Source organism: Sycon ciliatum, chromosome 4 (genome assembly GCF_964019385.1).
Source record: "Sycon ciliatum chromosome 4, ocSycCili1.1, whole genome shotgun sequence".
Taxonomy (NCBI): domain Eukaryota; kingdom Metazoa; phylum Porifera; class Calcarea; order Leucosolenida; family Sycettidae; genus Sycon; species Sycon ciliatum.
Window position 1 is genome coordinate 16,756,347 of NC_088646.1, and position 14,060 is coordinate 16,770,406.

The 14,060-nt window shown below is 48.4% G+C and overlaps 2 protein-coding genes across 2 annotated transcripts; one reads left to right on the forward strand and one right to left on the reverse strand.

Moving 5' to 3' along the window:
* Positions 1–844: 844 nt before the first annotated feature.
* LOC135814719 (uncharacterized) lies at positions 845–10,652 on the forward strand. Its single transcript, XM_065327888.1, has 6 exons — positions 845–2,628; positions 2,894–2,989; positions 3,309–3,867; positions 4,434–5,573; positions 6,212–6,397; positions 9,277–10,652. The coding sequence occupies exons 1-6, from the start codon at positions 1,193–1,195 to the stop codon at positions 9,400–9,402; spliced, it is 3,543 nt and encodes a 1,180-aa protein (XP_065183960.1). The 5' UTR covers positions 845–1,192; the 3' UTR covers positions 9,403–10,652.
* A 179-nt stretch (positions 10,653–10,831) lies between these two features.
* On the reverse strand, positions 10,832–13,962 carry LOC135814722 (gamma-glutamyl hydrolase-like). Its single transcript, XM_065327891.1, has 2 exons — positions 13,712–13,962; positions 10,832–12,153 (listed from the first exon to the last, which is right to left on the reverse strand). The coding sequence occupies exons 1-2, from the start codon at positions 13,800–13,802 to the stop codon at positions 11,237–11,239; spliced, it is 1,008 nt and encodes a 335-aa protein (XP_065183963.1). The 5' UTR covers positions 13,803–13,962; the 3' UTR covers positions 10,832–11,236.
* Between the last annotated feature and the right edge of the window lie 98 nt (positions 13,963–14,060).

A 14,060-nucleotide genomic window follows, 5' to 3' on the forward strand; every position in this document is an offset into this window, starting at 1 on the left:
CATGTATTGTTACATGTTGAAGGACATGACGAAGGACCGCCCTCATTACAGCACTGTGTGTTAGCAAGAACTAGAATAAGTAGAACTAAACTTACTAGAAGTAGAAGGGAAAAAACACGAAGAGGTAGCGCTCACGACACGAGTTCCGGCTCAGCACTGAGCGCTCTTCGCCAGAGGAAAATAGGGGAGACCCGATGATGAGTAGAGCAGGAAACGTGACAGGCACCGGACCGTATGCAGATGGTATGACGACCTCGTTGATTGAAAGTTATTTTAGTTTTTGGAACAACGGTACAGCCTACAGCCTACAGTACAGCCTACAGGCACATGTAAGACTGTAGCCGTGAAAGTGTAAAAATGTAAGTCCGGAACAAACACCGATACTGAGTATTTCAACAATGTCAACTTAAAGTTAGTAACTTGTAGCGAAAAACACTTCGTGTTGGCCCGATAACGCCATGAGACGGCTACTACGTCGGCTAGCCGATGCCAGGAGCTACACTACAAGAAACAAAGCCAGCTGTAAGCCTGTGTCGTTGTGACTTGTTTCATGATGAAGGCATCCTCGTCACCGCTGACGACAATGCTCTGTGCAGCGGAAACAGGAGAAGGCAACGGAATGCGTCACTGCGACCGCGCTACTACTCGTAGTGGAGGAAAAGCGAACACACAGTCACAGGACCTAACAGGTGCAGCTCTCAGCTTTCCTCCTTGCAAGAAACAACACTGGGCACCGGTCACCAGGCCAGGGCTAGGGGGATTCGTCGAGCCAATCAGAGAATCAGTCGGAAACTAACCTGAGCACGTTTTGTAGCACACGTACACCGCCACCTGTACGATACACAATATTGGTACATGTACTACATGTAGTAGTGCATTTCTGTTTCGAGGAGGATCAGTCAAACGAAGAAAGAGCTAGCTGGAGGCCGGCCTGTGTACTAGTGTAGTTTTGGAGACCACTACTTGCGTCATTCCTTGCTAGTTTCTTGTCTCCGATGGTTCTGAGTTCTGGTAGACCGCATGCGTTCCGAAGTTCCTGTGTTGGGTTCCCTTGTGCGGGATTGTTCAGCACACTGCAAAGTACGTCGCATCCTTTGCTGCGTCGCTGCACTCGTGTCACGGCTCAGCTGCGCGGCTTCATCGCCAACGCAGTTCTCGTTCGAAGTCCAGGGTTCCACGGCCTGACGCAAACATGAACGGGCCATTTCAGAAACTCGCATCGTCGATATCGGTTCCAGAAGTGCTCATCGAGGAATGCATTTTGGAAGGAAAGGGACGAGAGGAGGAATTCTTCGTCACTCAGCAAGCATTTCAGGACTCTATTCCCATAATGCGTGGCGGTGGTGCCGGTGCGGAGGAGAGTGTTCTTGCGGACAGAGGCATGTCGGGCCAAGGCGGTGCAGGTGTTGACTGGCAAACGACGCTACCGGTGGACACGGCACACACGTGTGTTTCCGTAATGGGTGTGTGCAGTTTCAACCTACCTCGTAGCGATGGGACGCCAGCAAAGGGAGTGGGGAAGTCTTGCCTGTCCAGTCGCTTCGTGCATCCAGCTCATGACGAGTACTGGACTATCACGGAAGACCACCAGTCAATCGTCAGCGAACAAGAGTTTCAGGAGACTGAGCACTGTGGAAAGCATTCCATATACTACGGTAGCGTGGTGAAGAAAGTACCTCCCAGGCGAACATCACCAACTCACGCGGGCGGAGCACGTGAAGATGGCACAAAGAGGAGCGAAAAGGCCGAAACGGCCGTGTTTCACATTGTTGAGCACACAACTCTGGTTGATCCAGATAGCCAGCTGCCGCACTATGGTGGTGAGACGGGCACATACGTGACCAGGGCCACATCTCCCAGTCTGCCGTGCATACGCCAACATGCTTACCTGGGCAAGAGACTAGCAGGCCTGCAGCTGGAGAAACGCGAGAGACTGCCGCCGATTTTCAACGGCCTGCGCGCGTACGTCAGCGGTTACCTTCTGGTTCTGGACGTGTCACGGTGTGTGGAGGAAATCCAACAGCAGCTTAGTATGTTGCTCGACATGCTGCTAAGCATTCGAACACAACGGCTGCCGCATCGAGTGGCTCTGGTGCTGACTAAATGCGACGCAGTGTCCACGCAGAGGCTGGCCGAAATCAAATCCACCATCACGGGACCACTGTCGTCGGTTGTCACGTTTGAAGTGTCGGCGCGGAAAGGCGTCGGCGTGGACGCGCCGTTCTTCTACGTGTTCCACTCTGCGCGCAGTCCCACCTGCCTGGACCCTACCGAGTGGCAGGTGCCGTACGAGATGTCGGCTGAAGCTCGCCGTCTGATCTCGCAGCACCACAAGCAGCGCCTATGCCGAATGCTGGCTGAGACCGTGTCGTCGTTTCAAGTCACCTACGACACGTTGCTGCAGATCACCAGGGAGTGTGGCAGCAGGACAGATGCCGCGCATGCAGAGCAGATCATCGCCGTCGTGCTATTCCTGATGGGCAAGAAGCAATGCAAGGAGCTGCTCCGAGACCGACTTGTGCAGGTCAAGGCTGCTGAACTTCTTGAAGACTACAAGACACAGCTTCAGCGTGCTCTGCTGTCGCATTCTGATTTTGTGAAGGATTCTGCCAGCTGCGACCTACCGGGGTGAGTGCTGTTAAGCCTGTGTGCATGATGTCATAATGATGTCATGGTCATTTCAGCATACATGTAGACCAGAATTGGGCTGCTAATGCCAAATATTGACCAAGTTATCATCGTTTGAAATTGCAAAAGGTTCGATCATATACAATCTAAACTTGTGTGGCCGGCTGGCCAGAAAAGCCACCGCAGCATTGCCAGGTCCAAAGCCGCGGCACTGCTTATCTTCTAATTCTCTTGTGCGCTGTTTTCCTGAACGGTGTGCCAATAGGATTGATCTATCTAAGCCGCAGCATGTGGACAACCCCATAACCAGTCATCTCCCACTCACTGAAGAAGGAAAGAAGGTGCTGGACCAAGAAGGAAGGTGAGAATCACAACGCTGGTCAAGGACGCCACAGGTGCATGCATGCTGGAGAGAACGATAATCCATACGCATCTTATTGTAAATCTCAGTGAAGGCATGAGGAAGCAACTTACTGAGTACCTTTGACAACGTACTCCTCCGAATACCAAATCATCAATTCTAATTTCTTGGAGTCACTCATTACATGATATCAAGTGTTGGCCATGAGCCGCAATGATTTGCTCGATGCAGCAGGCTAGTAGGTTAGCAATTTGCACCATTCTCCCAACTTGACAATGTCATTGTGTGTTCTTTCCACTGATTGTTGTTACGCGTGCAGAGCTTACTTCGAGTCGGCCATGGTAGACATGCTTGGTGTGTACTGGGACGCTCGACTGCCAGCGGCGACTGGTGCCGACGGCCTGCCAATCAACCGTCTCACATCGCTGCTGCTCTACAACGGATCAGTGCAGAAGGCCAAGATGTTCTTGCGCGTACTGACAGGCTCCTGCTTCACGTACCCATCCCTGAGCGACTTGTCTTTCTACACAACCGCATCACCCCACAACGGCATGCATACTCCGATGATGAAAGCCGTATCCATGTTCAATATAGCACCCAAGGCAACAACAACAACCGCAACAACAGCAGTATCAAGCATCTCCGCGCCATCGTCCCAACAGCACAGCAACAGCAGCCCCTCCGCGAAGCCCGAATCGGCAATTTACGAAGAAGTCGGAGACCGCAGTCCACTGTTGCGTCTAGCTAAGCAGGATAGTCCCCCGGAGCTGCCCCCGCGACAAAAGGCAATCCCAGTGGAACGATCCTTATCTGTTTTCGACATCAGCAGTGCAGTGCACGATGGTGCAGCAGCCGGTACACAACTCAGTGAACGCCAGGTTAGCCATGCTAGTACGCACATGTTGATGGAACAGCTGTTTGTATGTAGTATTAGCAGTGCTTGTGCCAGTATACACATTCTGGCCTGGTGTAGCAGGGACCGTGACACACAGCGCACTTGGCACATCCAACTTCATCCTGAATGGTGAAGCTCTGGGACTGCGCTTGTACTTTGAAGTAGTAATCTTGATCGAAAGTACTTTTTTTATAGGGGAGAATTTGCTTACAAGCTATGGGTACAACCGCTGTCACTACGATACGACATCATACAGGCTTGTCTTGCTGTGTATTGTTTCTGCAATAATAATGAATACAGCACGAAAAATCAAATGAGAGCTGTGCATCAGTCGGCAATGTCGAGCCAGTGCATTCTCAGTCTGCTGTGTGTGCAATGCGTTGCTATAATGCCTATAACACCAGTCAATGCTAACACCATTATCAGATGAAGTGTAAAATAGGTTTTTTCTGTACGAGTCCCTTCCGCCGACGTAGGAAATCATTGTGGCCCATTCAAACTGTTGTAAAAAAAATTGAATGTGGGTGGGCATGTGTTGGTTCTGTACAGGAAGCACGTCAACGGCGATTCATGAGCGACACCACAACGAAGAAAAGGGCGAAATCACCAGGTTTCATCGGCATGGCCTGGAAGAAGTCCGGCTCGGCAAGCAGCTCAAAGATGCAGTCGCGCTGCGGCAGTGCTGAGCAGCTGTCCATGACAAGTCCATCGCCCCAGGCAGCAGTAGCACCCGCCTATCCCAACTCATCTATGTCCAGCTTCTCCGGAAAGCAGCAGCCATTCAACCAGAGTGAGGAAAGTCTTCTAGCGTCGCCTCCCATGGGTCGCAGTCCCAGTTGCAGCAGCCCACTCTTCCTGAGGCCTTCGGACGCACCTAATATCTCACCGTGCAATATCACCAGACCCCACTATCAACACTCACGATCAAACAGCTCGCCAGCTTTCCCGCCGCTTCTGACCACCACAGTAAGCTCAGGTTTTCACACATCGCCCACCTTGGTCCTAGCTAATGCGCAGGAGGAGGATGGCTACCTAGCCCCAGACGAGATTCGAAGCAAAACGATGGGTCACACGTCTGGATTCGCAACACACGAGCAAGGTAGGAGTAGCTTGACCCAGTACAGTGAGCGCAGTACTGCCACTTTGCCAAGGTCACGCGTTGGAGAGAGCATCGGAGGCACTTTACCGAGATCAACATCAGCTGGGTTTGTTGCGCTAATGGCTAGCCAAGCGAGCAATGCAGCTGCTTCAGAGCCTAGTCCAGTGCAAGGCGGTCGGCCGAGAAGCAGAAGCTTTGGTGCCAGCCTTGGCCTACAGATCGGTAAGCCAAAGGCAAAGCGCAATGACCAATTTTATCCTATCCACTTCGATCCTACGTCACCCATTGGCTCTCTTGACCAACACCAGCAGCTGCAGCAGCAGCTGCAGCAGCAGCTTCAGCAGCAGCGGCAGCAGCAGAGTACTTCTGTTGCAGCGCATCTAGACATTGCTGGTGACATGCCCCGATCAGTCTCTGAGAGCTTGAAGCTTTCCAGAGGTGCGTGTAGTGCAATGCCGCTACCGCTGGATCTCGCCGAACTTGTGCGTGGTACTCAACCTGCCGAGAGAGAAAGACGTACTCCTCTTCGCAGGTTATCACCAGAGGAGACTCTCACCAGCAGCGACAGCGATGAAGACACTTTCCCACATGTAAGTAGTCAGTAGTGTACGAGTACATGAACTAGTATTATGGTCTTCTAGTATTATGGTCTTCTAGTATTATGGTCTTCTAGTATTATGGTCTTCTTGCAAAAAATAGCAAACACTAATACGTTGCGAACATTAGAGGCAGTTTACAGGACACTGTGCATGCAGTGTTTCATGAAAAAGGTACGGGTGTTCCTAAATATTGGCTTGCATGCTGGCATGTTCCAGCAACATAATGTCGTTTGAAGAAGAGGTTGGTGCGACTTCGGCGATACTTGGGTGTGTTGCTCCTTACGTGGGAGCTTGCGCTATTCCTGTCGACTTGAATTCTCACTTGACTGACTCACGACTGCCATCCAGAGCACACGAGAAGTCCATCGAACCTTCCACTCGGCAAACCTGCAAGAAAGCACCACTCCCTGGTCAATACACAGTGTTTCGGGGAATTCACCCCTCATCAGTTGAGCTTGAGCAGGCTGAGGAAGATTGTGCCTCAAGAGCACCACTTATATAGTGCTCTCCAGGCACAAACAATAATGTCGGTTGGTGCGGATCATATGTCGCATAGAAATGCAAAGTTGAGAAAAAAGCAACATATCAACTTTTAATATGGTCTTTACTCTTTTGTTGATCCATTGCAGGATATTGGACGATTGAGTCAAGGACAGGCAGAGCGAGATGATGAAATCAACGATCAGGGTGCTTTCTCCAACATAGACCGGACCCTAAAGCGTCGCGGGAGCTTGGCAGCGTCTGCTTTCCAGCCAGTACGGATGGAAGATTTCCACTTTGTGCCCTTAGCAGTAGCCCCATCCTCTCCACCTGTGGTAAGTCCCTTAGCAGTAGCCCCATCCTCTCAAGTCTCTTAGCAGTAGCCCCATCCTCTCCACCTGTGGTAAGTCCCTTAGCAGTAGCCCCATCCTCTCAAGTCCCTTAGCAGTAGCCCTATCCTCTCCACCTGTGGTAAGTTTCACGACTCGAACACGGCTTCAAGTACATCATAGTAGAGGAACAAGTAGAAGTACATCAGTTCGATGATCGAATACCTACACTCCAGTTGATAATCCCGGTTTGCCGCGAGCTAAACAGTACGTGTGTGTGTGTGTGCGTGCGTGCGTGCGTGTGTGTGTGTGTGTGTGCATGCTCTCCCCCTCATGCCGACGTTTAGGTCAGCCACCTTGGGTTGATGCCCCCCTCCGTGCCGCCATTAAGGCAAAGCACGATTTCTACAGCGTGTGTAAGAAATACCCAACCCAGCTTAACATGCATGTATATCGATCTCAACGGAACTTGGTGAAGAGTCTGACTCGATCGAAATACCGGGGATACATTCGGTCCGTACAAGCTACGCTGCAGGACAAAAACCGCCCATCACTGTTTCAGTTCGTGAACAAATTAAAAAATCATAAAGTATCTCGTGACATCCCGACACTCACCATTAGTTCTACGCAGCAGGCTACTACCTCTTCAGCTAAAGCCACTGCATTGAACTCTCAGTTCGCCTCAGTGGCCGTGCCTGATGACCCTTCTCTACCCATTCCCCCCATTGCCGAGGAGTCGGGTGAGGTTGACCGTCTCACATCTGTCTTTACTACGACTGCTGCCATTCGACGTTACATTCGAAAGCTCCCGTCTGACAAGGCTCCGGGCCCAGACGGCATCACTAATCTGGTATTAAAGTCCCTTGCGCCCTCAATAGCATACCCATTATGTCTGATTTTCAACCTATCATTCCGCACTGGTCGTTTTCCCTCTGCATGGAAAACAGCTAATGTTATACCGATCTACAAGAAAGGGTCCCGCCACGAAGCATCAAACTACCGTCCGATATCTCTACTGTCCTGTGTTTCCAAACTCTGTGAGCGCGTTTTCTACGACCAATTGTACTGTCATGTCTCGTCACGTTTGAGTTCAGCTCAGTCCGGATTTCGCAGAGGCGATTCTACCACCCTCCAGCTGACGCGCCTGGTGCAATTAGTGTGTCGACATCGGGATGCTGGAGATCTAGTCGGGATTTGTTTTTTCGATCTTGCCAAGGCCTTCGATACCGTCTGGCACCGGGGGCTTTTGGCCAAGCTTCGTGGATCATTTACTGTAGACGGCAATCCCCTGCTATGGCTGACATCTTACCTCACTGGGCGAACGCAGTACGTCACGGTACATGGGACGTCCTCGGCCGACACAACAGTACTATCCGGAGTTCCCCAGGGTTCCATCCTCGGCCCCCTTCTTTTTATTTTATACGTCAATGATCTGCCCGCAGCTGCCCCGGGCACATCACTGTTCGCAGATGACACAACGCTCCTACGGGCATCTCCTAACATCACTGGCCTGATGAGTAACCTAGCTAACGGGATTCAAAGAGTTATTTCCTGGATGTCGTCTTGGCGGTTATCGCCCAATCTGTCTAAAACTAAAATCGTGCTCTTTCCTTCTCAGCCCGATGTTCCGCCCCTCCTCCATCCCACTTTCCCCCAGCCTATAGACATAGTCTCCAGCCATAAGCATCTTGGCATTTTCATTGACTCTAATCTTTCATGGGAACCCCACATCGATTACATATGTAAACGATCAAGTTCATCTTTAGGAATTCTCTCTTCTCACTGTTACCATCTCCCAATCTCTTGTAAACTCCTCTTTTACTCAGCTTACTTACGCCCCATTTTTGATTATGCAGATACTGCTTGGGCTGGAATTTCCACAACCCGTGCTGCCAAGCTCGAGATTCAACACAAAAAAAGTCCTCAAAATCCTCCTCCGAAAACCCCGCATGCTTCCATCTTCCACCCTTTATGCCCTTGCTGACACTTCCCCTTTGTCTAAGAGACGTAATTCACATCTTGTCACCCTTATCCATTCTCTCAAACTCAATCTGTGTCCACCTCACCTCCACTGTTTCAGCTGGTTCTCTTCCCGTAGCACGAGAAACTCCCTTTCCCTTCCGAAACCTAAGTCCTCCTTTCTACTTCACTCTCCCTTTTTTATTGCGTACTCTGCGTGGCTGGCACTTCCCCAAGAAGCTAAGGACCTTTCTTCCCTCCGCCTTTTTAAGAGCCTTGTCGCGCCTTGATTTTGATTTTGTGTTTCTGATTTGGTTGCAATCACTGCTTATCCATGCCGGTTCCTTTTTCTTCTCCTCCCCTTCTCCCTGCCTTGCCGTGGTTGGCTAACACCCTCTCTCTTTGTATTGGCCGGTGTTCTCACTGTGCTATGAGATGATGTAATAAATAAATAAATAAATAAATGTGTGTGTGGGGGGGGGGGGCAAAGCACATTGTATTGCACAGATGCATAGTATGCCTACTGATAATACCGTATTATCTCTAATATAAGCACAGTCTCCAATAATAGAACACCTTGGGGCGGCATTCAAAAAATAAAGTGCTCAGTCTCCATTATAAGCACACTATGTAAATTCGTTCTGTACCGGCAAAAAAACCCCTGAAATGTGTGTGTCTGACATGAATTTGGCATGGCAACATGCCTCTGAAATGAGGTTGAAATAATAATGGAAGTCAAGAACAGTCTCCAATAAAGGAACGTCTCCATTAATAGCACGGGGTGGAGGTACATTGAAAAAATAAAGGACCGTGCTTATATTAGAGATAATACGGTATGTGTTTCCGTGTGTTGTTGTGATGCAATACAATGTCATGTGCAGTGAGTAGTTGCTCCTGCGCTGTGCTTCCCTGTGTGACTTATGCAGTTTGAGAGAGATGAAGAAGACGAGGAAAGCGAGTTGAACATGCGAACGGCGGAGCATCATCTCGACGACATGGCACCCAGGCCGGACAGCTGCTTGAGCATGTCGAAGCAAGTGACCGATGTATGACAGACGACTGCTGATCCACACCTTGCTCTGCACCATTGCCGATGATCTGTACACTTGACCCACAACTATGCATGCAAGTCTGTATAGCTAATGATGTGGACTAGACTGCATAACTGTATACCATATTGATAATAACAGCATCCGCTGAGGATGGTCAGGATTTCTATGACATAGAGCCAGCATTGTCGTCCTGAAATTTGTGGACACTCTCTTCGATCTTTACAAGTTAGATAGAGACATGATGACTATCATGAAGATGTGTTTGTTCATGTGTACAGAGCGTATCTTGAATGCCTCCTGGCACTTGATTCAAAGCTATACTATTGCTGTCTTCGCAAAGACACACAACAATGTACATGCATTGTGCTTACTGAAGATCTATTTATGAACATATTGCTAGCTTTGAATCATTCATGATGGGTGGTGCCGCTTTTCTCCTTTCTCGCCTCCTGGCACTTGATTCAAAGCTATACTATTGCTGTCTTCGCAAACACACACAGCATTCCGCTGTAACAATGTACAGTAGGTATCGGTTATAGCGTGGGTGTTTGAAAAACGACTTTCTATTCTTATTTCAGATATTTCTTACACACAATAAATCAAGTGTGACATATCATGTGCATGTGCGCAGAGGCAGGAAGATCATCGTACATGCAATGTAGTGTTACTGTGCATGCGGCTGGTTATAGTCACATAGGCTTACCATGTGGCTATGCAACAGGCAACAGAAGTTACATGACCACAACAGTTGAACCTGCAGCACTCTGACCCAACGCGAGTCAGATCGGAACTGCATTGGACGGATGTTATTACTACAGGCGATAGATATACTTTGTACTAATCTGGTATGTTTTGCTTCACAAAGTCCATTCTTAGGACCGATATATTCTACTGTACGATAAAATTGCTTGTAAGAATAAATGTGCACTTGAAATCCATGTTATGATTATGAAAACATGAGAGTTCATTCTTGTAGGCAGTATATTCTTTTACACGACCACACTACGCACTGTACATGCATTGTGCTTACTGAAGATCTATTTACGAACATATTGCTAGCTTTGAATCATTCATGATGGGTGGTGCTTTTCTCCTTTCTCGCCTCCTGGCACTTGATTCAAAGCTACACTATTGCTGTCTTCGCAAACACACACAGCATTCCGCTGTAACAATGTACATACATTGTGCTTACTGAAGATCTATTTACGAACATATTGCTAGCTTTGAATTATTCATGATGCCAGATGGGTGGTGCTTTTCTCCTTTTTCGCCTCCTAGCACTTGATTCAAAGCTATACTATTGCTGTCTTCACAAACACACACAGCTTACTGAAGATCTATTTGCGAACATATTGCTAGCTTTGAATCATTCATGATGGGTGGTGCTTTTCTCCTTTCTCGCCGGCTAGCTGTGCAATTGCTGCAGATATGAACGGTTCCAGCAGGGCATATTTATGACCAAGGTGAAATATGGTTAAGTAAAAAGTAAAAGAATACGGTGGTGCAATGTCATGAAAGCTACCTGTGACTACCTGTGCCCATAACTTGGCATAAGTGCTGGGCAAGCGTCCTATTGTTCACACGTAACGCCTAAAGGAGCTACAGATATTGACGGAAATATTTTTGCAATGGATCGCCAGAAATACAATGGAACGGACCGCGGTGGGAAGCAGCAATCGAGAGATAAATTCAAGAGACTATCGAAGTAAAAAAACTAAAAATGGCTGAAGTGGTTCGCATATACAGTAATGGGAGTCCAGCTAGCTGTGATTCGGTGTCTGAAAAGTTACGAGCCTAGCACACGTAGAGCGCAGATGCTACTTTCTGTTCGTCACTATTCATATTTGATTTTGTTGAGATTCTGGACAAACTTGTCAATGTCTATCTTGTCACCGGTGATTGGCCAAGCGTAGGTTTGCTCAAAGTGGGATCCGTGCCGTCCCGTGTATATGGGTGCAAAGTTGTAGATCAAGTGTGAGACTAGGTCCGAGTCTGTTGAGAACCGATGGGTGCTCTTCTGGGCTGCACTAACAAAGACATCTGCAATGTGATGCATGACGCGCACCGAGTCCGGATCATGTGAAATGTGCTCGTCCGTGTTCCACTCAAATCCATTCTTCTCACTGTGCCACTGCGTGCCAAAGAACGGCAGCGTCTTGCCTTCAATGGTCGACACGAATTCCAGGCCGTTCGAGCCAGTGTTGGTGGACAGAACATTGTACATGGCTGCTAGATTTGCATTGGTTGCAAACGTGTGTGCAGTGGCTCCGAACTGGTGGTGATTGTAGGTCAGTCGCTTGGTGCTGAGTGCTTCCATCAGGCTTGGCGGCATTGAGCCGTACAGGCGACTGTCGGCTGCATGCACTGTGAAGTTCAGTGGAAGGTTGACGTCCTCCGTGCCGTTTATCCTGACCAGCACGTCCTCTTTGGCACCCATGACTGCCAACGCCTGAACACCTAGGCAGGTACCCCACATAGCGAACACCTCGCCCTTATCAAACGCTTCCACGGCAAGCTTAAAGAATACATGAGCCGCCCGCGCATAACCAGACGTGGTACCGGTAACCGAAACACCGCCACCTGGAAGTAAGAGGCCGTTGAGCTTGCCAAACAAGGTCGTGTACTCATCCCCAGTCAAGTTGGTCATGACAGGCACCACGCGGGCGCCGGCCGACTCCACGAACTTCACGTAAGACGCAGCAATGTACATAGTATGGGGATCAATTTCCGAGTCGTGCTGAGATAGGACACCTGTGGAGAATGAACAACAGCACATTGTACTTCAAGTGAAGTTCAGCTAAGCTAGGGAGTAGGGATCCTTCGAATATGGCATAGGGCACATTTTCTAACAGTAAATATAACATGTATTGACTGCTAGCCATAACTCGTAACATTTTGGTCCTTTCCCTTTATACTGTAAACATACTCTAATTTCAGAAATTTTTGGCATGAGCGCAAAAGGCCAGGTTAGGTGAACAGAAAATTTAGGTACATAACAGAGAAGCAGTTTCCTATTGGATTATGTGTGTTAGTGTTTGTTCGGTGTATTGAAATTGTAGGTATGAAACAGATGCACCGAAAGTACCGAAAATAAAAGTACACCCAAAATTTATGAAATTACAGTACATAAAATTAGCTCATCCACACCAACTTCACATGGGTTCCGTCCGGGAATCTCGTTTTTGATGAAAACTTCACAGCCTGTAGTGAAAATGCACTGATTCCAATGGTGAAGGTCCGAGGTTGATCGGAGCAGCCGTTCCCGAGTTATACCAGCTTGAAGTTTGCACTAAATTCCAAGTTAGGCCGGATTTATGACGTCAGAGAGATAGACTTTGTATGGGAGTAGATGGAGAAACTTCAGTATTTTGGCTCTCCGTTGTCCCAAAGAAAACGGATCTTTTTCTCTTTTTTTTTTCATTTTCGGCATGGACCATAATGCATATTATGGCATCCTACCGGTATCTCGACTGGAAAAAATTCTAGTATGAAATTCATTGTTGCAGAGAAACAAGAAAGAAATTGGTTTTTCCCTATCTACACCAAAAAATCGAGATTTCCGGGCTGGGACCGGCCCGCACCAAAATCAAGCCGAAGCCGGTTTTTTTTTATATCAGTGCACGTACTGATCGTGTGAGTTGATCTACGACTCATAGAGCTAGATCTTCTCAACTCAGCTTGGTCGTGTTCCTTGAAGCTACCTGTATAAGCACACTACCGTTAGTCTACGAGTACGAGTGCTGTATTAGCACTCAACGCTGTTTACCTGCACAGACGTGGAAGACCTACGCTGTACAAAGCGAAGTGCAACATGTTGTGACTCGTAGTCGATAGCACCTGCTGCGCTGTGCCAGATTTGTAACACAGGGCGCTCGGGCCTGGGCCGCCGTGGGGCGAAATACAAGGATTGTACAGGTAAACCGCGGAACGGAAGTATACTGTAAAATTAAAGAAATATACTGCAATATACGCAGATGTACATTTAGTATGCAATGCATCTTGCTATGCACAGTAAAAAAGAATTTTTTTAAATCCGCCCACCCACATCAATTTCACATGGGTGCTGCCCGGAAATCTTGGTAAATCTTTAGATTGATTGATTTGAAACTCGGTTGGTTTATTTATTTACTAGTATTTAAAGGGATTATCCAAAGGCTGTAGAAGCCTATCGAGGGGCTCTCCTAGATCCTGTGTAAGGAAAGGGATGGTCTCCCCTGCGGCCTGGGTGATCAAATTCTTTGCTATACCCATTTTCAAGATTTTATTATTGTTGAATGGGAGCAAGGTGAAAATATTTGCACGGCCTTACCTATGACAGGGCGATCATTCAGGTCAGCTGCTATTTGTTCAGCAAAGATCGCCATCACAACGGCCAGAGAAACAGATCGGATCAAATCCATGGTCACAAGATAGTAGCCCTGTTCTGTAGCTGTGACGACTGTGATCCACTAAAAACGTCTGCGGCAGGGCATGCAGACCAGTGCAATGAGAGGGAAACTTCAACGAGCACAGTACTCTATGCACGTGTGCAGTCACAAGGATTAGGTGGAGAAAAATCGAGAACGCAACATACACGACAACTGTGCCAGTGGCAGACCTTCGCATCTGCTCGAGGCACTGAGTGAGTCACTGACACCTGAGTCAGAGTTCAAATATTT

Bases quoted from the DNA above. Each gene is read 5' to 3' on its own strand.
- LOC135814719 (XM_065327888.1), top strand. From the start codon at position 1,193: ATGAACGGGCCATTTCAGAAACTCGCATCGTCGATATCGGTTCCAGAA. The intron at 2,629-2,893 runs GTGAGTGCTGTT...GTGTGCCAATAG, and splicing joins GCCAGCTGCGACCTACCGGG to GATTGATCTATCTAAGCCGC. The intron at 3,868-4,433 runs GTTAGCCATGCT...GGTTCTGTACAG, and splicing joins CACAACTCAGTGAACGCCAG to GAAGCACGTCAACGGCGATT.
- LOC135814722 (XM_065327891.1), bottom strand. From the start codon at position 13,802: ATGGATTTGATCCGATCTGTTTCTCTGGCCGTTGTGATGGCGATCTTT. The intron at 12,154-13,711 runs GTAAGGCCGTGC...CATTCTCCACAG, and splicing joins GAATGATCGCCCTGTCATAG to GTGTCCTATCTCAGCACGAC.